Source organism: Pinus tabuliformis, chromosome 8 (genome assembly GCF_031772625.1).
Source record: "Pinus tabuliformis cultivar Carrire ecotype Pingquan chromosome 8, CPIR1, whole genome shotgun sequence".
NCBI classification, from domain to species: domain Eukaryota; kingdom Viridiplantae; phylum Streptophyta; class Pinopsida; order Pinales; family Pinaceae; genus Pinus; species Pinus tabuliformis.
Genome location: NC_142294.1, coordinates 1,116,461,496 through 1,116,482,819, shown reverse-complemented (window position 1 = coordinate 1,116,482,819; position 21,324 = coordinate 1,116,461,496). Strand labels below are relative to the sequence as shown.

Sequence of the window (21,324 nt, the reverse complement as noted above, 5' to 3'; positions counted from 1 at the left end):
ACTGCCTTCTCTCCCCCTTTGACATCAATGGCAAAGGGTAACTCCCCCTGACACACAACCATCCTGCGGACCTGTACACACTTCCACTCCTCCTCTATTTTCTGAATAAGGAAAATCTAATGAGAATTGGGAGAATCTCAAGCTTCTGGCGAAGATATTCAAATGCTTCATGAGGTAAAGGTTTAGTGAAGATATCAACGATTTGTTATTTTGTACCAACATATTCAAGTTTGATATTCTTTTCAGCGACTTGTTCTCTAACAAAATGATATTTTATCAGAATGTGTTTTATTTTTGAATGCATGACATGATTCCTGGAGATGTTGATGGCACTGGTATTATCACAAAATATGGGAATAGGATCACTGAATTGTACTTGAAGATCTTGCAAAGTTTGTTTCATCCAAAGGACTTGAGTACAACAAGCTGTCGCTGTAGATAACGAGATTGAGGTTTGCTTTTTGCTCAACCATGATACGAGACAACCACCTAGATAGAACGTTGCTCCACTAGTACTCTTACGATCATCAACGCTTCTTGCCCAATCTACATCTGTAAAGGCTTGAATAATGAGATTGTTTCCCTTGGGATACCACAAACCATATTCTATTGTGCCCTTTAGATATCGAAAAATTCTTTTGACGGCAATAACATGTGATTCTTTTGGTGATGCTTGGAATCTTGCTACTTGTCCAACTGCTTGCATAACGTCTGGTCGGGAGGTTGTTACATATAGAAGACTACCAATCATAGATCTATACAACATTGGATCCACATCCTTAGATGAGTCGTCTATGCTCAATTTGCAACCTGTTACCATTGGAGTAAGGATGGGTTTGCAATCTTCCATTTTGAATTTCTTGAGCATTTCCTTGATATACTTGGCTTGACCTATAAATTTTCCTTTCTCTTGCTGAGATATTTGAAGCCCTAAGAAGTATGTCAACTCACCAAGTAAAGACATCTCGAACTTACTTTTCATCTTTGTAGCAAAGTTCTTACTGAGTTGATCATCATTGCTACCAAATATTATATCATCCACAAATACCTCAACGATTGTTAAATTATCTTTATCTATGTGTACGTAAAGATTGCTATCAACAGTACCTTTCTTAAACCCTTGTTGACTTAGATATCTGTCAAGATGAGCATACCATGCTCTGGGAGCCTGCTTGAGACCATACAAAGCCTTCTTAAACCTGCAAACATAGTATTATTTTTCTAGATAGTAGAAAACCTTCAGGTTGTTCGATGTAAACTTCTTCTAATTCTCCATTTAGAAATGCTGACTTAACATCCATTTGGTAGACTTTTATTTTTCTTGAACATGCATAGGCGAGAAACATCTAGATGGCTTCCATTTTGGCAACTGGTGCAAATGTTTCATCGAAATTAATTCCTTCCACTTGTGCATAGCCTTTGCAAACCAATATTTTTTTTTTTTTTTGCTAACCTATCTAGCTTCATTCAATTTGTTCCTGAACACCCATTTAGTCCCAATGACATTTTTATCTTTTGGTCGTGGACCTAATTCCCAGGTGTTATTCTTCTTGATTTGATCAAATTCTTCATTCATAGCTGCTACCCAATGTTCATTCTGGCTGGCTTCCTTAAAACTAATAGGCTCAAAGGTTGCTAGAAAAGCAATGTGAGCTTGTTGTGATGAACAAAGCTGTCGATCTTTTCTTGTTCCAATTCCTTCATTTATGTCACCAATGATTTGATTTGATGGATGGCACTTTTGAATCCATTCTTTTGTTCTCTTCGGAGGAGCTTCTTGTTGTTGCTCCCGTATATCTTGTTGATCATTATTTACTTCTTCCTGGTTGACAGTTGCTTCTTGTTCTAGAATTTTCTCTGTACCTTTTTCAACCTCTGTCTCAAGTTTCAAATATTCTAGATCCTCATCATTATTTGTTAGAACACTATCTTCGCCAAATGTAACATTTATGCTCTCCACTATCTGTTTTCGTCTTAAATTATAGCATTTATAGGCCTTTATTTTGTGTGAGTAACCAACAAAGATACCTTCATCAACACGCGATTCAAACTTACCCAACTTTTGCTTCTCTTTTGATGTAACATTTGCTTCCAAAGATTCTGAAATATTTTACATTAGCCGGTTTTCCTTTCCATAATTCATATGGGGTCTTATTGCAATTATTTCTGAGAAGACTTTTGTTGATAATGAAGACTGTCATATCAATTGCTTGAACCCAGAAATTTTCATCCAATTTTGAGTCCTTCAGCATTGTTCTACCCATTTCCTGTATGGTTCTGTTCTTTCTTTCAACAACTCCATTTTGCTGAGGTGTTCGTGTTGTTGAAAATTGTCTTTTTATTCCATTTTCGTCACAGTATTGCTGAAATAATTTGGAAGTGAATTCTTCGCCATTATCTGATCTTAGACACTTTATTTTTAAATCAATTTCATTTTCGACCAACTCCTTGTAGATCTTAAAGCACTCAAATGCTTCAGATTGTTTCTTTAGGAAACTGACGACTGTAATCTTGGTAGTCATCTATCATTAACATGAAATATAATTCTCCATCTAAGCCTTTTGTTCCCATTGGACCACATAAATCAGTATGTATCGATTCCAATGGATGTGATGCAAAGTGTTATTTTGTTTTAAACACGAATTTTGTCTGCTTGCTGTGCCGACAGGCCTCACATAGTGTGTTGGAAGGTTTTGAAATTTTCGGCATTTCTTGTACTGCTTCCTTTTTTCTTATCCTGACAAGATTGTCAAAGTTTATGTGACCCATTCGTTTGTGCCATAACCAACTTTCATCTTCTTTAGCTAGTAGACATGCTTTAGTTGCTTCATCCAGAACATATATGTCATTTGGAGCTCGACTTGCTGTAGCCACAATTTTACCATACCTGCCTTTCCTGATTTCACATTTTGTGGAGTTGAATAGCATTGTGTGTCCTTGATCACACATTTGTCCAACACTGAGCAGATTGTGATTCATGTTTTCAACCAATAGAACATTCTTGGCTAGAGCATCTTTGCTTCCGAGACTAACGGTACCTGATCCTATAACATTTGAAGATCCATCATTTCCAAAGGACATGGTTCCATCCTTCTTCTCTTTCAAAGATACAAATTTCTTTCTATCTCCAGTCATATGCGTTGAGCAACCGCTATCAACATACCACACATCTTTGTTGTTTTGAGCCTTGAGAGCGAGAGCACAATTATTAGTGTTCTTCTTCTTCCATGTTTGTTCGTTTTGTGGCTTCGAAGATTCTTCTAAAGGATTTTCAAGTCTACAGTCTCTAGCTATGTGTCCAAAGTTTTGAAATTTGTAACATTCAATATTACTTCTTAAATGTTCAAATATATTGATGTTTTGTTGAGCCCTGGGAGGTTCATATTTGACAGATCTCCTAGAATTGTATTGGTTCCTAGGGTACATGTGACATTTTGTAGCTTTATGACCAAATTTTCCACATGAATAACAATAGCCATGAAAAATATGTTGGTACTTGGATCAAAATCTTCGTCAAGGAATTGTCTTCCAAGGCCGTTCTTGCGAATCTTGTCCAATGAAGTCTACATGCCTATCAGATCTCATAGGTTCACTGTATTTTGTTGTAGAAGGTCCTACTTCTTCTTCTTTATAACCGAGGCCAGTTCTGTTGTTGTAAGATCGTTGATTGTTGATGAGTTCTTCTAATGCCCTTGAGCTGTTGGCATAGTTTTGGACAATTTTTCCCTTCTTCACTTCCTTACACAACAAGACTACTTCAACTTCTAATGCTTCCCTTTCTCGGTTGCTTTCTTCCAACTTCTTTTGAAGTGACTCTTCAATACATTTGTGTTATTCAACTTCAATTTTGAGACCTTGAACTTGTTCTTCAAGAGTATTGGAACAGATCTTCTCAGCCTTGAGCTCTTTTATAAGCTTGATTGCCTCCTTAGAAAATTCTTCTATGGTCAACCCTTCCTCTTCGTTGTTTGATACCTCTTGTTTATTGTGCTTGGCCATAAACAGTACTCTCTCATTGGCTTCTTCTTCATTGTCACTACTTTCATCGGATGATGAGCTATATTCTTTAGAGAGAAAGTTCCTTTTGAATCCTTTCTTCTTGCCTTGCTTGTTGAATTTCTTAAAGCCTTTCTTTCCTTTTGAGTTTCCATCACTTTTGTTCAGACATTTTGCTATGAAATGCCCAACCTCACCACAACCGAAACATATCAATGGAAGTTTACCTTTGAATTTTCCCTTACCAATTTTTAGTTTTCTCGTAAAGTAAGCATATTCTCCATCTGAAAAACCTTCTTCATCATCTTCCTTTTCTTCACACTTGCAAGTGCAGGTGTAGGTCTTTGCCTTTGAAGGTTGTTTGTCCTTATTGGTTTTCTTAGATGCAGCAAACGTAGTTTCTAGATGTGAAGTACCCTCTTCTTCATCAAGTCTCATTTCATATGCTATGAGAACTCCATGTAATTCCTCTTTGCTGAGTTTGTCCAGATTTGCACTGTATTCTAAGACCGATACCTTTGGGTTGAATCTTCCTGGTAACGTTCTAAGAATATTTCATATAATAGTCTTCTCGTCAACAGGCTCTCCAAATCCTTCCAGAGTGTTGGTTATTTCATTAATGTGTTGGAAGTATGCAACAATGTTTTCATCTTCTTTCATTATGAGTTGCTCAAATTTTTCTATGTAGATTTGAAGCTTTGCTTCTTTGACATTTGAGTCACCTGCATATATATTCTCAAGCTTGTCCCATACATTTTTGACGGTTTTACAACCCAACACCTTATGATAAGCAAGTTCAATAAGTCCACTAATAATAATATTCTTTGCTTTTGCATCATTCACCAAATTCTTCTTACCTTGTCCATCCGCGGATGGTGTAAAGCCATTTTGAACAATGTCCCATACTTCGTAACCTTGCGCCAAGAGATAGACCTCCATTCTTCCTTTCCAGAGTGCATAATTATTTTCGTTGAACAAAGGTACATCATTATTGGTATGCTCCATGATCTCCTTCCAGTTGTTAAACTACTATTTAAGGAACCAAGCTCTGATACCAATTGTTGGAAAACACTAAGAAGGGAGGGTGAATCAGTTTTCCTTAACAATTAGCACTTTTAAATATTTTTAGAGCATTAGTTAATCTTCAATTATTATCAATGTTTATGCAGTAACAACAGTAAATAAAAGAACATAGGAGGCACAAAAATTTTAGGTGGAAAACCCCCTTCGGGTCAAAAACCACCGAACGTTTTTCTAATAATTCTTTAATCTTCAACTCCAATTGAAAAGAAAGCTCCAACTTCCTAGAATCTAGAAAAGCATTCTTCTCCAACTTCCACTGGATGGACGCTCCAATGCCCGAGATTCTTCAATGGTCAACTGAACGAATTCCCCAACACCCAATGAGCTACAACTCACCATAGCACCACCCTACCACCCTGAAGTTTTCACCGGCTTGATCCTGTTGGTGACTTCATGCACCAACCTAACACCACCCTACCACTCTATAGAAAAATAAAAGAAGAATGGACTCCGTACCAAAGAAAATGGTCCACTTTACAATGATATAGAATTATGTAGAAGAAGAAGACACACTAGACCATAACCCCAACTATGACTCAACCACCTAATGATGATCCTAGACCTCCTGATGTTGCCTCTTCAACTCTTGGTAGATAGACACTTGTATAACTTTTACAAGATGCTTTTACAATGACTCTGTACAATGATACTTTTACAATGATTGTATGTAGTGCTTCCCACTTGAAGACTTCATGTGGTGAACTTCTTGCTGTTGTTATGCACCTTGATTGCTGCTCTTGTCATGCTACCCTTTCTCGCTCTTTAGAACAATAGATTATGCATTGAGTCTTCTCTTGATGAATATATAATACCTGCAAAAAGTCTTCAAGGAAATACCCATGACATGATAATAACAAAACTTACCTCATCCTGAAGAGCATATGTGAGTGCTAAACAAAAACAATAAATTAGAATACAAAGAACCTAATGCAATTAAGAGATGAACATACATATACAAAAGATGCTTCCCTATAGCTTACCATTGTTGCATCATTTTGCTGCACCTTGCACTTTGCTGCTCTATAAAGTTTGGTCCTTTGCATCCCTTGACATCACTTGATCTAGTTTTTTCTTGCCTTCTAGGAGCATGGTATTTAATCTAATGTATCTCTGTGATTTAAGATCCCCAATATGTGATCTTTGGTCATGTAGTAGCCCTCTGAGTCTTCTTTCTAATGCCACAGGCCTAACCTGATTTGGACTCTTCAAGGCAAAGTTATGCCCAATCTCTCACAATGACCTAATTATGGACTAGTTTAGTAGAGCGAACTTGAATGATGTGTCACGTGTCACTGATTCCTCCTTCGGCTCTGAAATTGACACAGAAAACTACATTCCATGCACTATCCACCACTTTTTACAGAATTCCAATCCTCTTCTCAGAGAGAGAGTTATGACGATTTTCCCAAGGTCACTTCTTTGAGATGAAATTTGGGATCCTGCAAAAACCCTAACTTCCACAGATCATATCTCCAAAAATATAGCGAACCAAGATCTGAAATTCGGTCACAACGTTCATCAAGATTGCAAATCAAATGGGTTTTAATTTCAGAATCTAAGACTTCGCAGAGATGAAGTTATAGGGAAAATGCCACGATCACTACGTTTTGGAGGATATATGAGATTTCTTTTTATAGAGTTGCGAGGGGCTTCTATAGAGAATGTTGGAGGGATTTTAGGAGCTTAACAAATTATTAGTTATTGACTATTCAATGACCAAAACCAATTATGAGTGCCATGCCACAACCCCATAAGGTTTTAGCCCACTAACTGGGGTTACTAACTTCAAACATGAATATCTCTCAAACCACTCGACAAGTAGAATCCATCTAGAAGATCCTAGACTCAAAATAGACTAAGTTGTCAAGACAAAATTCCTTGCAAGATCAGGGTAGCCCCTAGTGCTGCTTGGGTTAACATCAATGACAACCTCAAATCATCTTTAGATCAACAAGATCATCTCATTATTATTTTTGCCCAATTTCTCTTTGTATCGGATAGTTAGTGGGGCATCCAACAAATTGTACTAAGATTTACTACTACTTAATAATATAAACCCTGAGATGCTACACTGGTTTTCCCACATTGGGTTTTTCCAAGGACATTTGTCCAAAAATAACTGTGTAGATGTGCGTGATGATTATTTCTCTAATGTGGTGTATTTAGTTTCCGCAATTTTTATTTGTGTAGGACGCAATGCATTTAATTTGATATTTGCCATAACACGCAATAAGTAAATTGTTTAATCGAATTAACAATTAGAAGAATTAACATCAGTTTCTACAGTAGGAATCGAGTAACTGATTTTTCACATGGTATCAGAGCACAATCATGAGCAGAAGAGCTCAAAAGCAGAAAGGAAGAGGAGTTCGAAATTACTGCAGAGGCAACACAGTTCCTGGGCCAAGGAGGTTGAAGTTTTGAGGAGAATTTGATTTCTCTAAGCGAGTCGATAGAGAAATTCGATCTCTAGATCGAAGCTTTCCAGAGGCAAAAGTGAGCAACATACTTTTCCTTGTAGAGAAGATCTTTTAATGGGACACAGATATTTTGCAGCAGTTGCTGGCAAAATAGCTTCAGTGGCGGAGAATAAGGTACACTTGAGGGAATTCTTCCTTAGAGGACTTCCAGCCAAAAAGTTTGAATTCTCATTTGCTAAGCAACAACAAGGAGCAGCAGATCTACTAACTCCAACGGGGAGTGCGTAGGCGAGCCCAGCAACAACACAGAGGAGAGAGGAGGCAGTTCGACATTTCATTGGCAGAGATGGCAACTCATGGGTTGCGAGATCAAGATCGGTTGGAGGGTACATCCAACTACGTGATCCAGAAGGTAAGGATCTCATGCCTTCTGGGTGAGCACGATCCTAAAACTATGTCGAAAATGTGGTAGTTGTACCCACAGATCCAGATCCGCTGAAGAAGTACAAGGCTAAGATGGTGAAGGCTAAGAGGTTGATCCTCGACGGAGTGAGGGATCATTGGTGTCATATTGTCGACAAGGACATTGCTCGGCATATGTGGGAAGCTTTAGCCATGCTATACAAAGGATCTTCCGAGCAGCGGAAGATGTACTTGGAGTAGAAGATGAGATCCACACAGATGCAGAAGGGGGAACACATTGATTCGTTCCTTACGAAGCTTCAGGAGATCCGAGACTCGTTGGCAGCTGTGGGGTCAATATCTCAGCCTACCGAGATGGTGAGGTTGGCCCTGAACTCAGTCTCAGAAGAATGGCAAGTGTTTGTCCAGAGTATCCTGGGCAGAAAGAAATTGTTGGATTGGGAAGGAATGTGGGTCGCTCTTCAGCAAGAAGAGATGAGGAGAGACTTAGTCAAGTGAAAAGTTGATAGTAGCAACAACGACAGTGGGATGAAGCCAAAGGAGGAGGAAGAGAATGCAACCCTTGCATCTAAGGGGCAGCAGGAGCAACGCAAGAAGAAGAAAGATGTTTTGAAGATCAAGTGATTCCGGTGTGGTGAACTTGGTCGCTACGCTACACAGTGTCCTCTTAAGAAGGAGGACAAGGATAAGAAGCATGATCTAAAGGCTGCATCCGCAAAGATCGAGGAGGAAGAGTTTTCCATAGTTGCCCAAATACCTCCAGGGGAGAGGAGGGGTGATCTAGAACTGTAGTTCAAAAGAACTGCAATTGGGTAGAATCCTTGAGGAGTCCACATCTTGGATCAATACCTTGCTACAAGAGCCCATATCAGAATAGTAGGATGGATCAATGTCAGTTGGTGCAGAGGAGTTCCAGAGTGACAACTGCAATGGCTAGGAGCACCAGAGACTGAGCAACACAGAGCAAAGTTGGCAGCAGTGCAATTGGCATAATGCGAGTCAGCATCAACGCAAAGGCTTCAAAGGGTCGGCACAGAGACTAGCAACATTCATAACTCTAGCAACATATGTATCATGTTGAACACCTGTTCAATAATTTTGGATGCTTTTCCGTTACTGATGCAGTAGCAACAACAGTTGGAGAAGGTTGTAGTGCAGATCTAGTATTGGCAGTGGTAGTGCCAACAATGACACATATGCATAACTTATGAGGGTTGCAGTGTTGGCAGTGGCAGTGTTAGCAACCCTACAGATGCAACATTTGCGTAGAAGTTGATGGGATGCGATTTTAGACATCAACAATGGCGAGGGAGATGTTACAGAGAAGGGTGATGCTTCAACAGGTTGCAATACTAGAGCACATTCCTCGCTAAGAGGGAGTGTTGATTTCTGGTAGCATCAGATGTGCTCTAAGCCTTAAAATTTGCAGGGAGGCTTGGACACATGTATTCCACAATAGCAAGAAATCATTTTGGGAAATTCCACCTGGAGACAATTTTATTAAAATAATTAATTATTTTTAATGGATGTCAGAGTCTAAACTTAGGAAATTAAAATAATTAAAGGGCATTAATCAAACTGTGGGTGAAACTTCTAGAAGAAGACGAGGATCAAGCCAAAATAATTTGAGCCATTCATTAGAATCTAATCTCGGTTGTTAGTTCTCAACTAGAGGATTATAAGAGAAGGCTTGATGGGCATTTGGAAGGCACATCGAGTAAGAGATTAGAGATTGATTTTTTGAAGAGAGCAGCACAACAATTGCCAAAGAGAGATTTGAAGTGATTTCTTGCAGTGAGGGGCATCGATAGTATCCAGAGGGAAGTTTTCTTGGATCGGAGAGTACAGAGTAGAGAGGGCAGAGAGACGTCCAGAGAAGTTGACGCAGGGCCACACAGAGCTACGTTATGGCAGCGCAAAGCTTTAGAGTGAGATCAAAATTTTGCTAAGGAAGTCGAGTTATAGAGCCAGAAGCCAGGGTGTGAGATTGGGAGGCCTAAGAGGTGAAGTTTCCAGCCAACAGAGGATCAAAAGGAGGTGTCGCGCAGTCCCACCTGCAACGATGCAGTGACTGTGTGGGAATGACACAGAACTGCGCAAAGGTTCATTTAGAGTGTTGATAAGTGTCGGTTCTTCCAGTGACAGGCTAAGATCATCTCACTATTATTTTGGCCCAGTTTCTCTTTGTATCGGATAGCCAGTTGGGCATCCAACGAATTGTACTCATATTTACTACTTCTTAATAATACAAACCCTCAATTATTGCACCGGTTTTCCTACACTGGTTTTTCAGGGGACATTTGTCCAAAAATAACTGTGTAGATGTGTGTGATGATTATTTCTATCCTGTGTTGTATTTAGCTTCCGCAATTTTTATTTGTGTAGGCTGCAATGTATTTAATTTGATATTTTCCATAACACACATCAAGTAGATTGTTTAATCGAATTAACAATTAGAAGAATTAACATAAGTCGTTGCAGTAGGAATCGGGTAACCAATTTTTCACAGGTAATAGGATCCACTCACCGGAAATGCGAGGGGTGTCGTTGAAAGAGCATCATAGATCTAATGAAACCTCATATCAGTGGCTAATGGGAAGAGGGGAGGAAGATCTTGAAATTGAATCAGGGTGGGCACAATGAGGACTATCAACCAGAAAGAGTGAGGAGTTGGGGATACCAACAAAGAAGGGAGGAGGATTTAGCAAAGGGGATCCAGAGAAACCCAGAGGGAGTTGATCTTCCTGGTGTGTCCAGATCGAGGAGAAGCAACCGAAATTTAGGAAGTAATCTTCATCGATAGAAAGCTCGACAGGGAGTTGCGCTGCAAGTGGAGGGAAATTTTGAAACAAAAAGAAAGACCATCCATAGAAGGTGATGGGGGTACCAAAACCTTACTAGGAGAGGATCCCGTTGGTAGATTTGGGTCTGGTCTGGAGGTAGGCTTGGTTATTCCAGCGGAAGTGCCCGAACCAGCGCATGAGGCCACCACATTCATCGAGTCTGACCTCCTTCATTGTTGGCCATCCAAATTGCGGTCGTTCTTGTGGGTGTGTGCCTCCTCCGGGTCCATACCTTCCAAGTCTCGATAATTTTGCTTCCTGCTCTGATGACTGGCAATCAATAAGGTGAAAATGTGTAAACCCTCATAAGGGTCCTCAAAAAAATCAACCAATATTTCCTCCATAGGGTAAAAATATAAAACTGTAACATGTCATACTAATGCTTCCAGAGCTGGATTGTCGTTATGGGGGTTGGAAGTCACCATCATTGAAACTTCATCGTAGATGGGAGAGAAACCACTTGCATGTTATGGACCTCTTACTATAATCTTCACCACGTGAAGGAAAAAGCCCCTTGCCCAAAACTAATTTCAATGATGTAAGCCTGCCAATCTAGGGAAAAAACAAAATGCATGTGTAAAAATAGAGGGTTGCATGGAGCTATGAGGGTCTACAAAGTGACTGGGCCTGTTAGTAGAATGTTAGGGAGGAGTTAGAGAGCTGGAGGAGGGCGTTGTTGTAGTGGGACACTACAAGCCCTCCTCGGTCCCCTGCTCCATCATGCCCTTCATCCTTCATCCTCAATCAAGATCTCACTTGTGCCTAAATAAATTTAATTAATAAAACATATAATTAAAAATAAGAAAATTACTATATATAGAGATTCATCTTAACTCCAGATCTACCAAGGGTCGAGAGGGATCAAATTTCTCAAGATGCAAACCTATATTTGAGTGCAAACTTTGAACAAATGTTTACACTTCGAGAGATTTGATTCCTCTTGATGCTTGATAGATTCAGAGTTAAGATGGATCTATGTTATCCCTTGGGTTTAGCTCGAGTGGTGAGTAAAATTGTTTGTAATACCACCTAGCTGGGTTCAATCCTTGATACATGTTAGCCCATTGTGATAAGCCTCAAATAGTAGGCAACCCCTAGAATAGACCTTCCTCTCTCGTGATGTACTTTGAGATGTTACTACTCTTGCTAAGCCATAAGTTATACTCTTGATATTATAGTGACAACCAAAAAGTTTCTTGAACCTTATTCAAATTAAACCAAAAAAATTTTTGAACCTCATCCAAATTACTCCAATAAATTACCAATTTACCTTAGTTTAAAAATGAATAAAAAAAATAAATTTATATATTAAATGAATAAGAAGATTAAATTTATAGTAATATATAGACCTATTAAATTAAATTAGATAATAAAAACTTTAGTCACCTCTTGCTTCCACTAAACACTACGGATGTATACGAGAGCTCCTCAATTAAGAAACCCATAGTCAAAAGTAAAGGCACTAAAGTGATAGAACGCCGAGAACTCTGATGCAAGAGTGCGTTTAGAGGTTTGGCCACACTCTCATAAACAACTTCGCTCTCAGTATATGATCAACAAACTACAGCACTTTTTTCTTCAGCACTGCAGATTGAATGCTCAGTTTGCGGATATTTTCTAGCTTTTTAACGAAATGTTATGTGCTACTGTAAGATTAGAATCGCTTCAAATAATTGGTAGCCATGATCGTGAAGGCAACGCTTTCATCCTGTTGATCCCCGCTCGAATCCATTCCTATCATGGGTGAGCAATCACTCAGACTCGCAGCATGTAGGGTATTCGCAAGCCCTCACAAAATCATGTCTCTCTTTACCTTCAGACGTTCCGCATGCACTGCATCACTTCACTTAAGCAAGCATGGTGGCGGGGCATACCCTAGGCGCGAGCCATACCCTAGCTTCGGTACCATATTTTTACAATATTTATGGGCATTGTTATGATTAAAGAATATACCGTAACTGTTACATACGATCACATAACCGTTACCATTAACCAAAGAATGAGCAATTATATTTCACAAATAACACACATATAAAATGGGGTTTTGAAGTTACACCCTGCATTCACATGACTAATAAGAACTTATTGGAAGCCCCATTTCAATACATTGTTATAGATCCATACAACTACAAGGATTCATAAAATTTGAAGAAATGCGTAAATTATGTATAGAGACACGTTATAAGAACAAATAAAATAGATTCAAAAAATAAGATACAGATTTTTCAACATAACTCTGTAAATCACGTTACATATATTTTTAAGTCGATGCTTTTCGAACCACTAAGTATGAGTCGATGCTTTTCGAACCATGGTTCATCATCAAGGCTTTTTTTTTAACAGAGATACAGATTTTAAACTGGTATACATTTTAAATTAGACTAACAAATAAAGTGTGGATAATGGTGGAAAGTTATTTATAACACAAATGACATTCTCGGGAATTTGATTTGATAATGTGTATGGACATCTTTAGTCTTGAACCAGTAATCTCGTGCAAGCAATATACTCCTAAAGAACTCAAATAAGAAAATAATGAAATTCAAACATTGCACAAAACGTTGATCCTGTCTGGAGGAGTGTTCAACAGATGGGGAAATCAAATAGTGAAGTGAATACACTGGACTAAAGCCATGCCGGGTTGTCTAGTGTCGACACCACAGACTTCACCTGCAAGTAATTCTGAAGACAATATATTCCCTTCTCTCTTCCAAAACCGCTCATTTTATAGCCTCCAAAAGGAATGGCAGCATCAAAAACAAAATAACAGTTGACCCATACAGTCCCCACCCGCAATGCCCTGCTCAGAGTATTGATGGTGTGTACATTATTTGAGAAAATTCCTGCTGCCAAACCATAATGAGTAGCATTCGCTCGCTGTATCACCTCATCCAAGGTTCTGCTCAAAACAGACAGAATGCCATCTTCATTAGCATTAGCATAAGCATATCAGTAACCATCATCAAGACAAAATGGTGAGCTAGTTGCAGATTCCCACATCCTCTTACATCAAACCATGGTGGGGTGGCCATGCTTAAGCATGCAAACAGAACCAGATAGAGTAGAGTCCTGATTACGCAAGTAAATTGGATATATAGAAGATCATGAGAAAAACTAGAAAACTATGTTCCTCCCACATGCAACGTCATATACATTCATCCCTGCTACAAAAAAAAGCTGCTCTGCTCCGAAATAATGATCCCACAAAAGCTATGGGCCGATGGTAGGATACACTATAGTGTTTAGAAAACAGTTATAATTGTGGAAATCCAATGTTATACACAATAACAATTAACGAATAGCAAGGCCCATGCAAAACAAGGAAAATAGTCTAGAGTGCAACTTCAACAAAAAGACTGCAAAGATCGGAGATCATTAGCACACATGTAAACATAAAAGCCCCTTTTAGCTCGTGTGGCATCATTCATTGCCATACAATTTTGTAGTTCAGGGGTCCCCTTTTTTGATGAGTATGTGAAGCTCAAAAGAACGTGTCTTCTTTGTATAGGTGCAACTTTTCAGCCAATTTGATCAAGGAAAACTTCAAGCATGACAATTGTTTACTGGCCAAGAGAGTAAACAGAAAAGTAGTAGTGTGGGGAGATGTTTGAGTGCCTGAGAATCAAGCATGGAAAGATTGGCCTATTCTAGCTAAGGAAAGCTTGCTAAAATCAGATAAAGCACTAATCTCTAATCCTCAAAAGCTTATACTGAAGAGGATCTGTTTAAAATGGATGGCTTAACTGAGTGGCTAGAACGGAGGGACTGTAGATCGAAATTTGATAAGCTTATTTTTGTGTTTGACACTAGCAAATTGTATCAGGCCGTTCACTCTAGAATCTAGAGGCCAATTCATAGTAATTTTGAATAAAATTAAAATATTGGGGATTAACAATACTGAAAATTGATTGGATAATCAGGCTGAAAAAAGAGAGTCAATTAGCGCTCCTTATAAATTAAGGACTTCCACGCGGCTGGTTTACTAGCAACGTCTATCAGTGAAAGACTTGTAAAATATAATTTCACAGAACCTTTGTGTCTCACTGTCAGAAGAAGGAATATGTGAAAGAAATCTTTTAGGGCTGTAGGACAGACACAAATATTTGGAACTAGCATCTTTCTGGGTTCCAGATTATACTCGGCCAGGTCCATTGGAAAGCTGCAGTATAGGGTGACTTCACCTCTGTAGTCAAGAGGCACTTATTAGGAACATGGCATTACATCAGGATGGTGACCCCATTTGTTCTTTGGAAGGTCAAGTGTGCATAGGTACCCATTCAACGAATGGTGTAAACTTCACTTTTGGGCACAACCGACCTTATGTTGTTAGATAGAGTGCCATATAGAGTGTAATTCTCACATGCTATATCTTGTTAGATAGGGTGTACTTCTTTGCTAGTTCAGTTTATTTTTATGTAGATTTTACATAGTAGTCCAGTAGAACCACAACATAAACTCCTTCACCCAGCCATTATACACCATTACAAGGCATTGATCTTGTATTGGTTGGCTGGAGTCATCTAAGGGAAGCCTCTCATAGATTTGTTGGTAGGAGTTGAGCTTAAGGAGTGGGGACTTAGGCCAAGGTGACAGTAGGTTTTGTACCTGTGTGTGCTGGCCTAGCAGGTTGTACAAGCCTTCAACAACACTGTTAAAAGGAGCGGTAACAGTGCTCTTGATTAAATGCTAGTTGCATAGCTTTATACAAAATAGAATCCAATGGAAACATTGCAATCCACCCAATCCTAGAATCCTAAAAACTGTTAAGTCTGCTGGATTTTGAGTGGGATCTAAAATTCTACTTTCTTCATATGAAATGCAATGAGGTTGAACCACTCTCAAACATCCCGAAACAATTAATAGTAATGTTAAAAATTTAAGTAAAAGGATAAAAATGAAATATATAAACAATTAATAGTAATGTTAAAAATTTAAGTAAAAGGATGAAAATGAAATATATAAACAACTAATAGTAATGTTAAAAATTTAAAAGGATGAAAAGGAAATATATAAACAATTAATAGTAATGTTAAAAATTTAAGTAAAAGGATGAAAATGAAATATATAAACAATTAATAGTATAAAAATTTAAGTAAAAAGATGAAAATGAAATATATAATAATTTAACATTACCATTGATTACATTGCATTAGTAGGGAACCCTAGGCTTCGATACTAGGCTGCCCCGCTCATAAATTATTATTTATTTAAAAAAAATTGCATTTGGAAAGTCCTTGGTTGCATTGTAGGGAACCAACTAGTTCCATACAAAACTGTACCAAATCAACCTTTTCCAGTTCTGTGCCACTTGTCGGACCAGTTTAGGTATCAAACCGATTGGACAGGCCGGTTCCACCAGTTCCAGTGGTTCCAATAACACTAGTTTGAGCAAGTTGTTTTCACCACTAAAGCTCAAATCTAGAAATTTCCTTCATTAACATGAAACAGAATTCGGATTTGATCCACATAATTGTCAACTGCTTTATATGTAACTGGATTGATGTGATGTGTGCTTATAGTTCAATTAAGGCTAATATCAACTTGTATAATGCGTCACATCGCTAAGCTTTGGATTTTTTTATTTTTGCAAAGTTATATATGTATTGGATATCAATCTTTATCATTAATGTAAATCATTGCACTTATGGTTAATCATTTAACATTTAATTCCTTAGGCTCTCATAATCATCATATAACTTAGGGATACCCACTTGCCCTTTAAAGAGCTAGGCAAAAGTGAAGAGGAGGTTGTATTAAGGTGATAGTAATACAACTCCTAATTGCTACCCCAAGGTTGCATTCGAGGATTCGTTTTTTGCTACATAGATTCTAGTTTAGGAGGTAACAAGAGTTATATTTCTCTTTTGTGCTCTATCTATTTTGGTTGTTTCTCTCTCCCAGGGCTGCACACTCTTTGGTTGGTTTATCTTCAAGCATAGCACTGCCCTAGTGCTGGTATATTTTTCTCTTATTGAATAATTAGGGTTTTATGGTGATTCTTTTCAATTATCTCTTTTGCATCTCAACACCTCTTTTGTCTAATGGGTTATCAAAATAATACACAGTCAGATTTCGCTACTTCAGTTAAGGCCAATTTTAGGAACTTTGGGAAAGGTGGACTGATCTAGAATCCTAGATTTTGTATCGCAATCAGATCTTATTTCTCTCTTTTCTGCCTGAAGGGATGTGAACCATACTGAGTAACCTGCATTCTTTATGTATAATATAAGAAGCATTAAAAGGTGGGTAAATCGTTTTAACTTACTTGAACTTCAATATTGTTTGTACAGGTCCAAAGATTTCATATTTAGCTATGGCCATGTCATCCTGTATTGTTACATAGACAAAGTCACTAACAGGTCAGAAAATATTACAAATTAAGTGATGAATGCAAATTATAATATTAAGATAATATCTCTAAAAGATCATAATGCCATGCCTTAACATCTGAAAAAACTGTAGGTTGTATATAGAATCCCCTGTTGCCAATCCGTTGACCGCCTGCAACAAGTGTCGCACCTTCTTCTTTGCCAGCATTAATTAATCTTAAAATTTTGTTAAACTGTTCCTGGTCTATCTGCAAAACCCTTAACATGGGTTAGCAGCACTTATAGCAAGCCGTGTGTGCTTTAGTGTGAGAAATAAAAAACAAACATTATAAAGTTTCAATGAAAATAAAAAATAGAGCTTGATGGAAAATAAAGATGTTAGGGAGCATCGTGACATCTATGTTCTTTTTAGCTCATGAAACTTTTTCTTATCCTTGTTGCACGTTTATGATTTTGAGCAAGAAAGTTGTGCTTGTTACTATTACGACATGATTTTGCAAATTGGTGTAAGAGTGATTTTAGCATAATGTTTCATTTCCATTTAAAATATACATGGAAGCAAATTTTATTGTTCTGCACTGGTTGGAACTTGTTAGCAGGATGCAAAACACCATATGTTCATTATAAGAACAGCAGATTTGAGTTGTTCTTAGTACTAACGTCATTAAAAAAAGTCCGATGTAGCTCCATAGCTAGTTATAATTTTTCTCAAGGCTATAGGATCCCATAGCTCTGTGATTAAGCATTAAACAAAGTATTTGTTACCATATTCTCCTGAAATGTAAAATGGAACATTCACAAAGTTTGAATTGATTCAAACATTTAATACACTAATAAATAAAACATTAATTTGGTATCCTTAATCAGCTTGCTGTTTTATTGATTACTATATTAAATATTTGACAGATTCAATTTTATGGCTGTTTTAGTTGCTTTAAGGAAGAGGATATAAATCTTGTTTTATATACTCTTCCATTTTCTTTTTTCAGTTGATATAAATAATTTTTGAATATATAGTAAACATTTTTCACGAAAAATAAATAAACAGATAAAACAGCACTTTCATCCCACTGTTGTCGCTAATAATCACTGTTGTCACTAATAATAGATCAAGGCATTAAATTTAATATATTACTTTGTTTCCTTTGTGGTTTCCCTTGTACTGAAGAGGATCCCCATAAATACATACTACCTTTAAACTTGAACTCGTTAACACATTTAGAAAAAACTTAGTAATTTACATGGAAGCAACAACTTATATTTCTATGTTTGCTTAGTTTTTCCATATTGAGCTGGAGAGTGTTTTTGGGCACAAAAAATGTAATGAAATTATATATATATATATATATATCTTGATTGTGAAATGAGAGATGGTTTTTGGGTATGTGGTATTGATAAACCGTGGTATTGGCCCATGCTGTTGTCACAAAGCCTATTTACAATGGTAAAGTGGGGGTGAATAACCGTGGTTAAAAATCTTGTTATATTGTAAGTATTAAATTTTTATGTGTTTATTAATGAAATTTCAATATGATTAAAAATTATTATTTTAATTTATAGGGTAAAATGAATTTTAATTTATAGCTACTATTTATATCTTATATATTTTAATGTGATAAGAGCGTTTAAATATATCTCAAAAGTAATTATAAATTTTTTTTTTTTTTCTTCGTAAATACTAATTCTATTAAAAAAGTGGAAAAATATATACAATGAGGTTAAGACCTTAGAGGAGGCCGAGGCCATTCCTCAACCAGAAACTCAGAGACATTACAGTTCAGGCCTTCAACCAAGTTTACAGTACAGACTTCAAAATTTTGACTTTGGGCTCTGACATACGTAAATATTTTCCCAGGACTGAAATCGCCATGCCCTTCATTGACCCAAAAAACAAAAAAACAACTAGCATAGCCATGTTTATAACAAAGAGGAGAGCCTATATTAGCTGTTGCCACTGCCTGTAGCATGAGAATGAACCAGATACAGACATCTAACTTCAGAATCAAAGACACAAAACCAAAATTGCATAACATATAGGCTAGAAGGCCACCCGGCAGATAGGAGACATGATTAATCTGCATGTTTTGGTGAAGCTGGCGTATCCTCGTTCGCCTGGCTGGTAGAAGCTATCCAGGTCACGAAACCGTCTTCATCATATGCTGGTTCGCCTCCATCAGGAGTAGTTACCAGATTTAAAACACCAACTGCCCTTTGAGACGGCCCGCAGGCCAGAATTTCACTCTGAGTCGGTTCCACTGGTTGCTGAGGCGCTTCCGAAATAGGGGCATCCTCTTGCATGTGATCCGCATGGAACACCATCCCTGTCAAATCCCCTTGAAGAACACTATCTTCCTGAGAGTGGGTGGAGATAGATGGAGTCGAGCTGAGCTGGTTTCTCTCCTCCTCAGAGACGATTATGTTAATACTTGCAGTCAAAACAGGCCTGTTGAGCCGACTTTGAAAGGTAAACCTGAAGGTCTGAAATAAATTGTTCGGGATAGGCCTAGCTTGATCCAGAGGCGGAGAAGAAGGGGGTGCTGAGGCGATAGGGGCAACATTCTGTGGAACAGGGCAAGAAGGGCGACCTCTGTTCCCTGTATGACTGCCTCGACGTGGGATTCCTCGGCTGCGAGGCATAGTCAGAGAGGCAAAAGTGCCGGGAGAGCGACGGAGGCAAAGCAGGCCAGCAACAGTGAGAGTGCGGAAAGTTTCAAAGAGCTTCCAACTCCAGGCTAACAACCAGACTCGAAAGACCATACAGAGGTGCAGAAGCGGCTCTGCTTCATAATAAAAAGAGCCAGTAGCTGAGACATTGGGCGGTTCCATGCCAATAAGCCAGCTTGTTTGCAGTGCAAGCATGCTCGCATTAATGCCAGACCAAATTCGAGACTGCTCGATATTTAATTCATCTGCCCTTAACTTAATTCTCCACCCTACGACGCGTATCCTCCGGACCATCCGCCTGCCATCCGTCAGGCCAGATGTCTGATCAGCGCGATTTGTCATTGCGAACGGTTAATGCCACCCGCATTCGGGTAATTATAAAATATATTGATTGTGAAATGAGAAATAGTTTGTGAGCATGTGGTATTGATGAGCCATGGTATTGACCCATTTACAAGTTAATAATATCTATGGTAAAGTGAGTGTGCATATCCATGCTTAAAAATATTGTTCTATTGTAAGTTTATTATAAGTATTAAAAAATTTATGTGCTTATTAATTAAATCTAAATAAATAATTATTTTAATTTATAAGGTAAAATGGATCTTCATCATAGCTACTACTTATATGTTATATATTTTAATGTAATATGTATATTATGATTTTCTTTTATCTAAAAAGTTATTTGTAATTTTACTAAAACAACAAAATTACAATGTAACAAATTGAATTTTATTATTTTTATTACTTTTAGCTTTTAACATGGGAATCAATAACGAGAACCATACAATCATATTTGTCACCCACAATCACATCGTGTTGCTGCCTAGAAAACCTTTGGGCCCAACATAATAGCCCGCAAATCATACCGGACAAAGTAAGCCAAAGTTACCTCTGACAGGCTCACCCACAGGGTTTGAACCGAACACCTTTACAAACAAGTTCCTTAACAAAACACTCAATCACCAACAAGCCCTCGCCTCATGGACATACTTCGCTCTATATTACTTTTAACTTTTTATTATTATTTAATTGAGCTAACCTGTAAAAATGTTTACATACTTTTTTACATTACACGTACACATCTCCCATATACTGGGTTGTAGAGCGTCTCCTAGAACAATAAAAATAGCGCAGAGCACTTGGCCATTACAATTTTCCATCTAGTCAAGTCAATTTGGGTCTCCTTTCCCAGTAGCTAATTTAAACGTGCATATAAAAACCATAGCAACAATTGCAACAAGATCAACTCACATGCATAGTATCTAGATTATTGCAAGCCAATTACTTGAGCAATTTAGGCAATATCATAAATGAATTCATAAATCAGCATGCACAATTGACATGTTAATATGAAGGCTGCAACTCAACTTTGAATTTTCATTAATGAAAGAAAATTGCAAAGCAAAATATGAACGTCATGAAGCTTTACAATACAACTATTGAACAACTACAACTTGAATGAGCCCCTTTACAATCTCAGGAGTCAGTATAAATAAGAAAGCCCAAGAGAGTATGAAGTGTTTTATTTTCATGCACATTCATATCTTTAATTGTACAAGTCTC

General features: G+C 37.8%; 1 protein-coding gene across 6 annotated transcripts in view; it reads right to left on the bottom strand.

Annotated features, from left to right (window-relative positions):
• Positions 1-13,159: 13,159 nt before the first annotated feature.
• LOC149239251 (benzaldehyde dehydrogenase, mitochondrial-like) overlaps positions 13,160-21,324 on the bottom strand; it is a 260,960-nt gene continuing 252,795 nt past the window's right edge. For all 6 annotated transcript variants that reach the window (XM_089373363.1, XM_089373364.1, XM_089373365.1 and 3 more), the window contains 3 exons: positions 17,205-17,342; positions 17,031-17,092; positions 13,160-13,664 (listed from right to left, as the gene is read on the bottom strand). In XM_089373363.1, the coding sequence (XP_089229489.1) occupies positions 13,391-13,664; positions 17,031-17,092; positions 17,205-17,342 (474 nt within the window). In that variant the 3' untranslated portion in view covers positions 13,160-13,390. The remainder of the gene's footprint in view (positions 13,665-17,030; positions 17,093-17,204; positions 17,343-21,324) is intronic.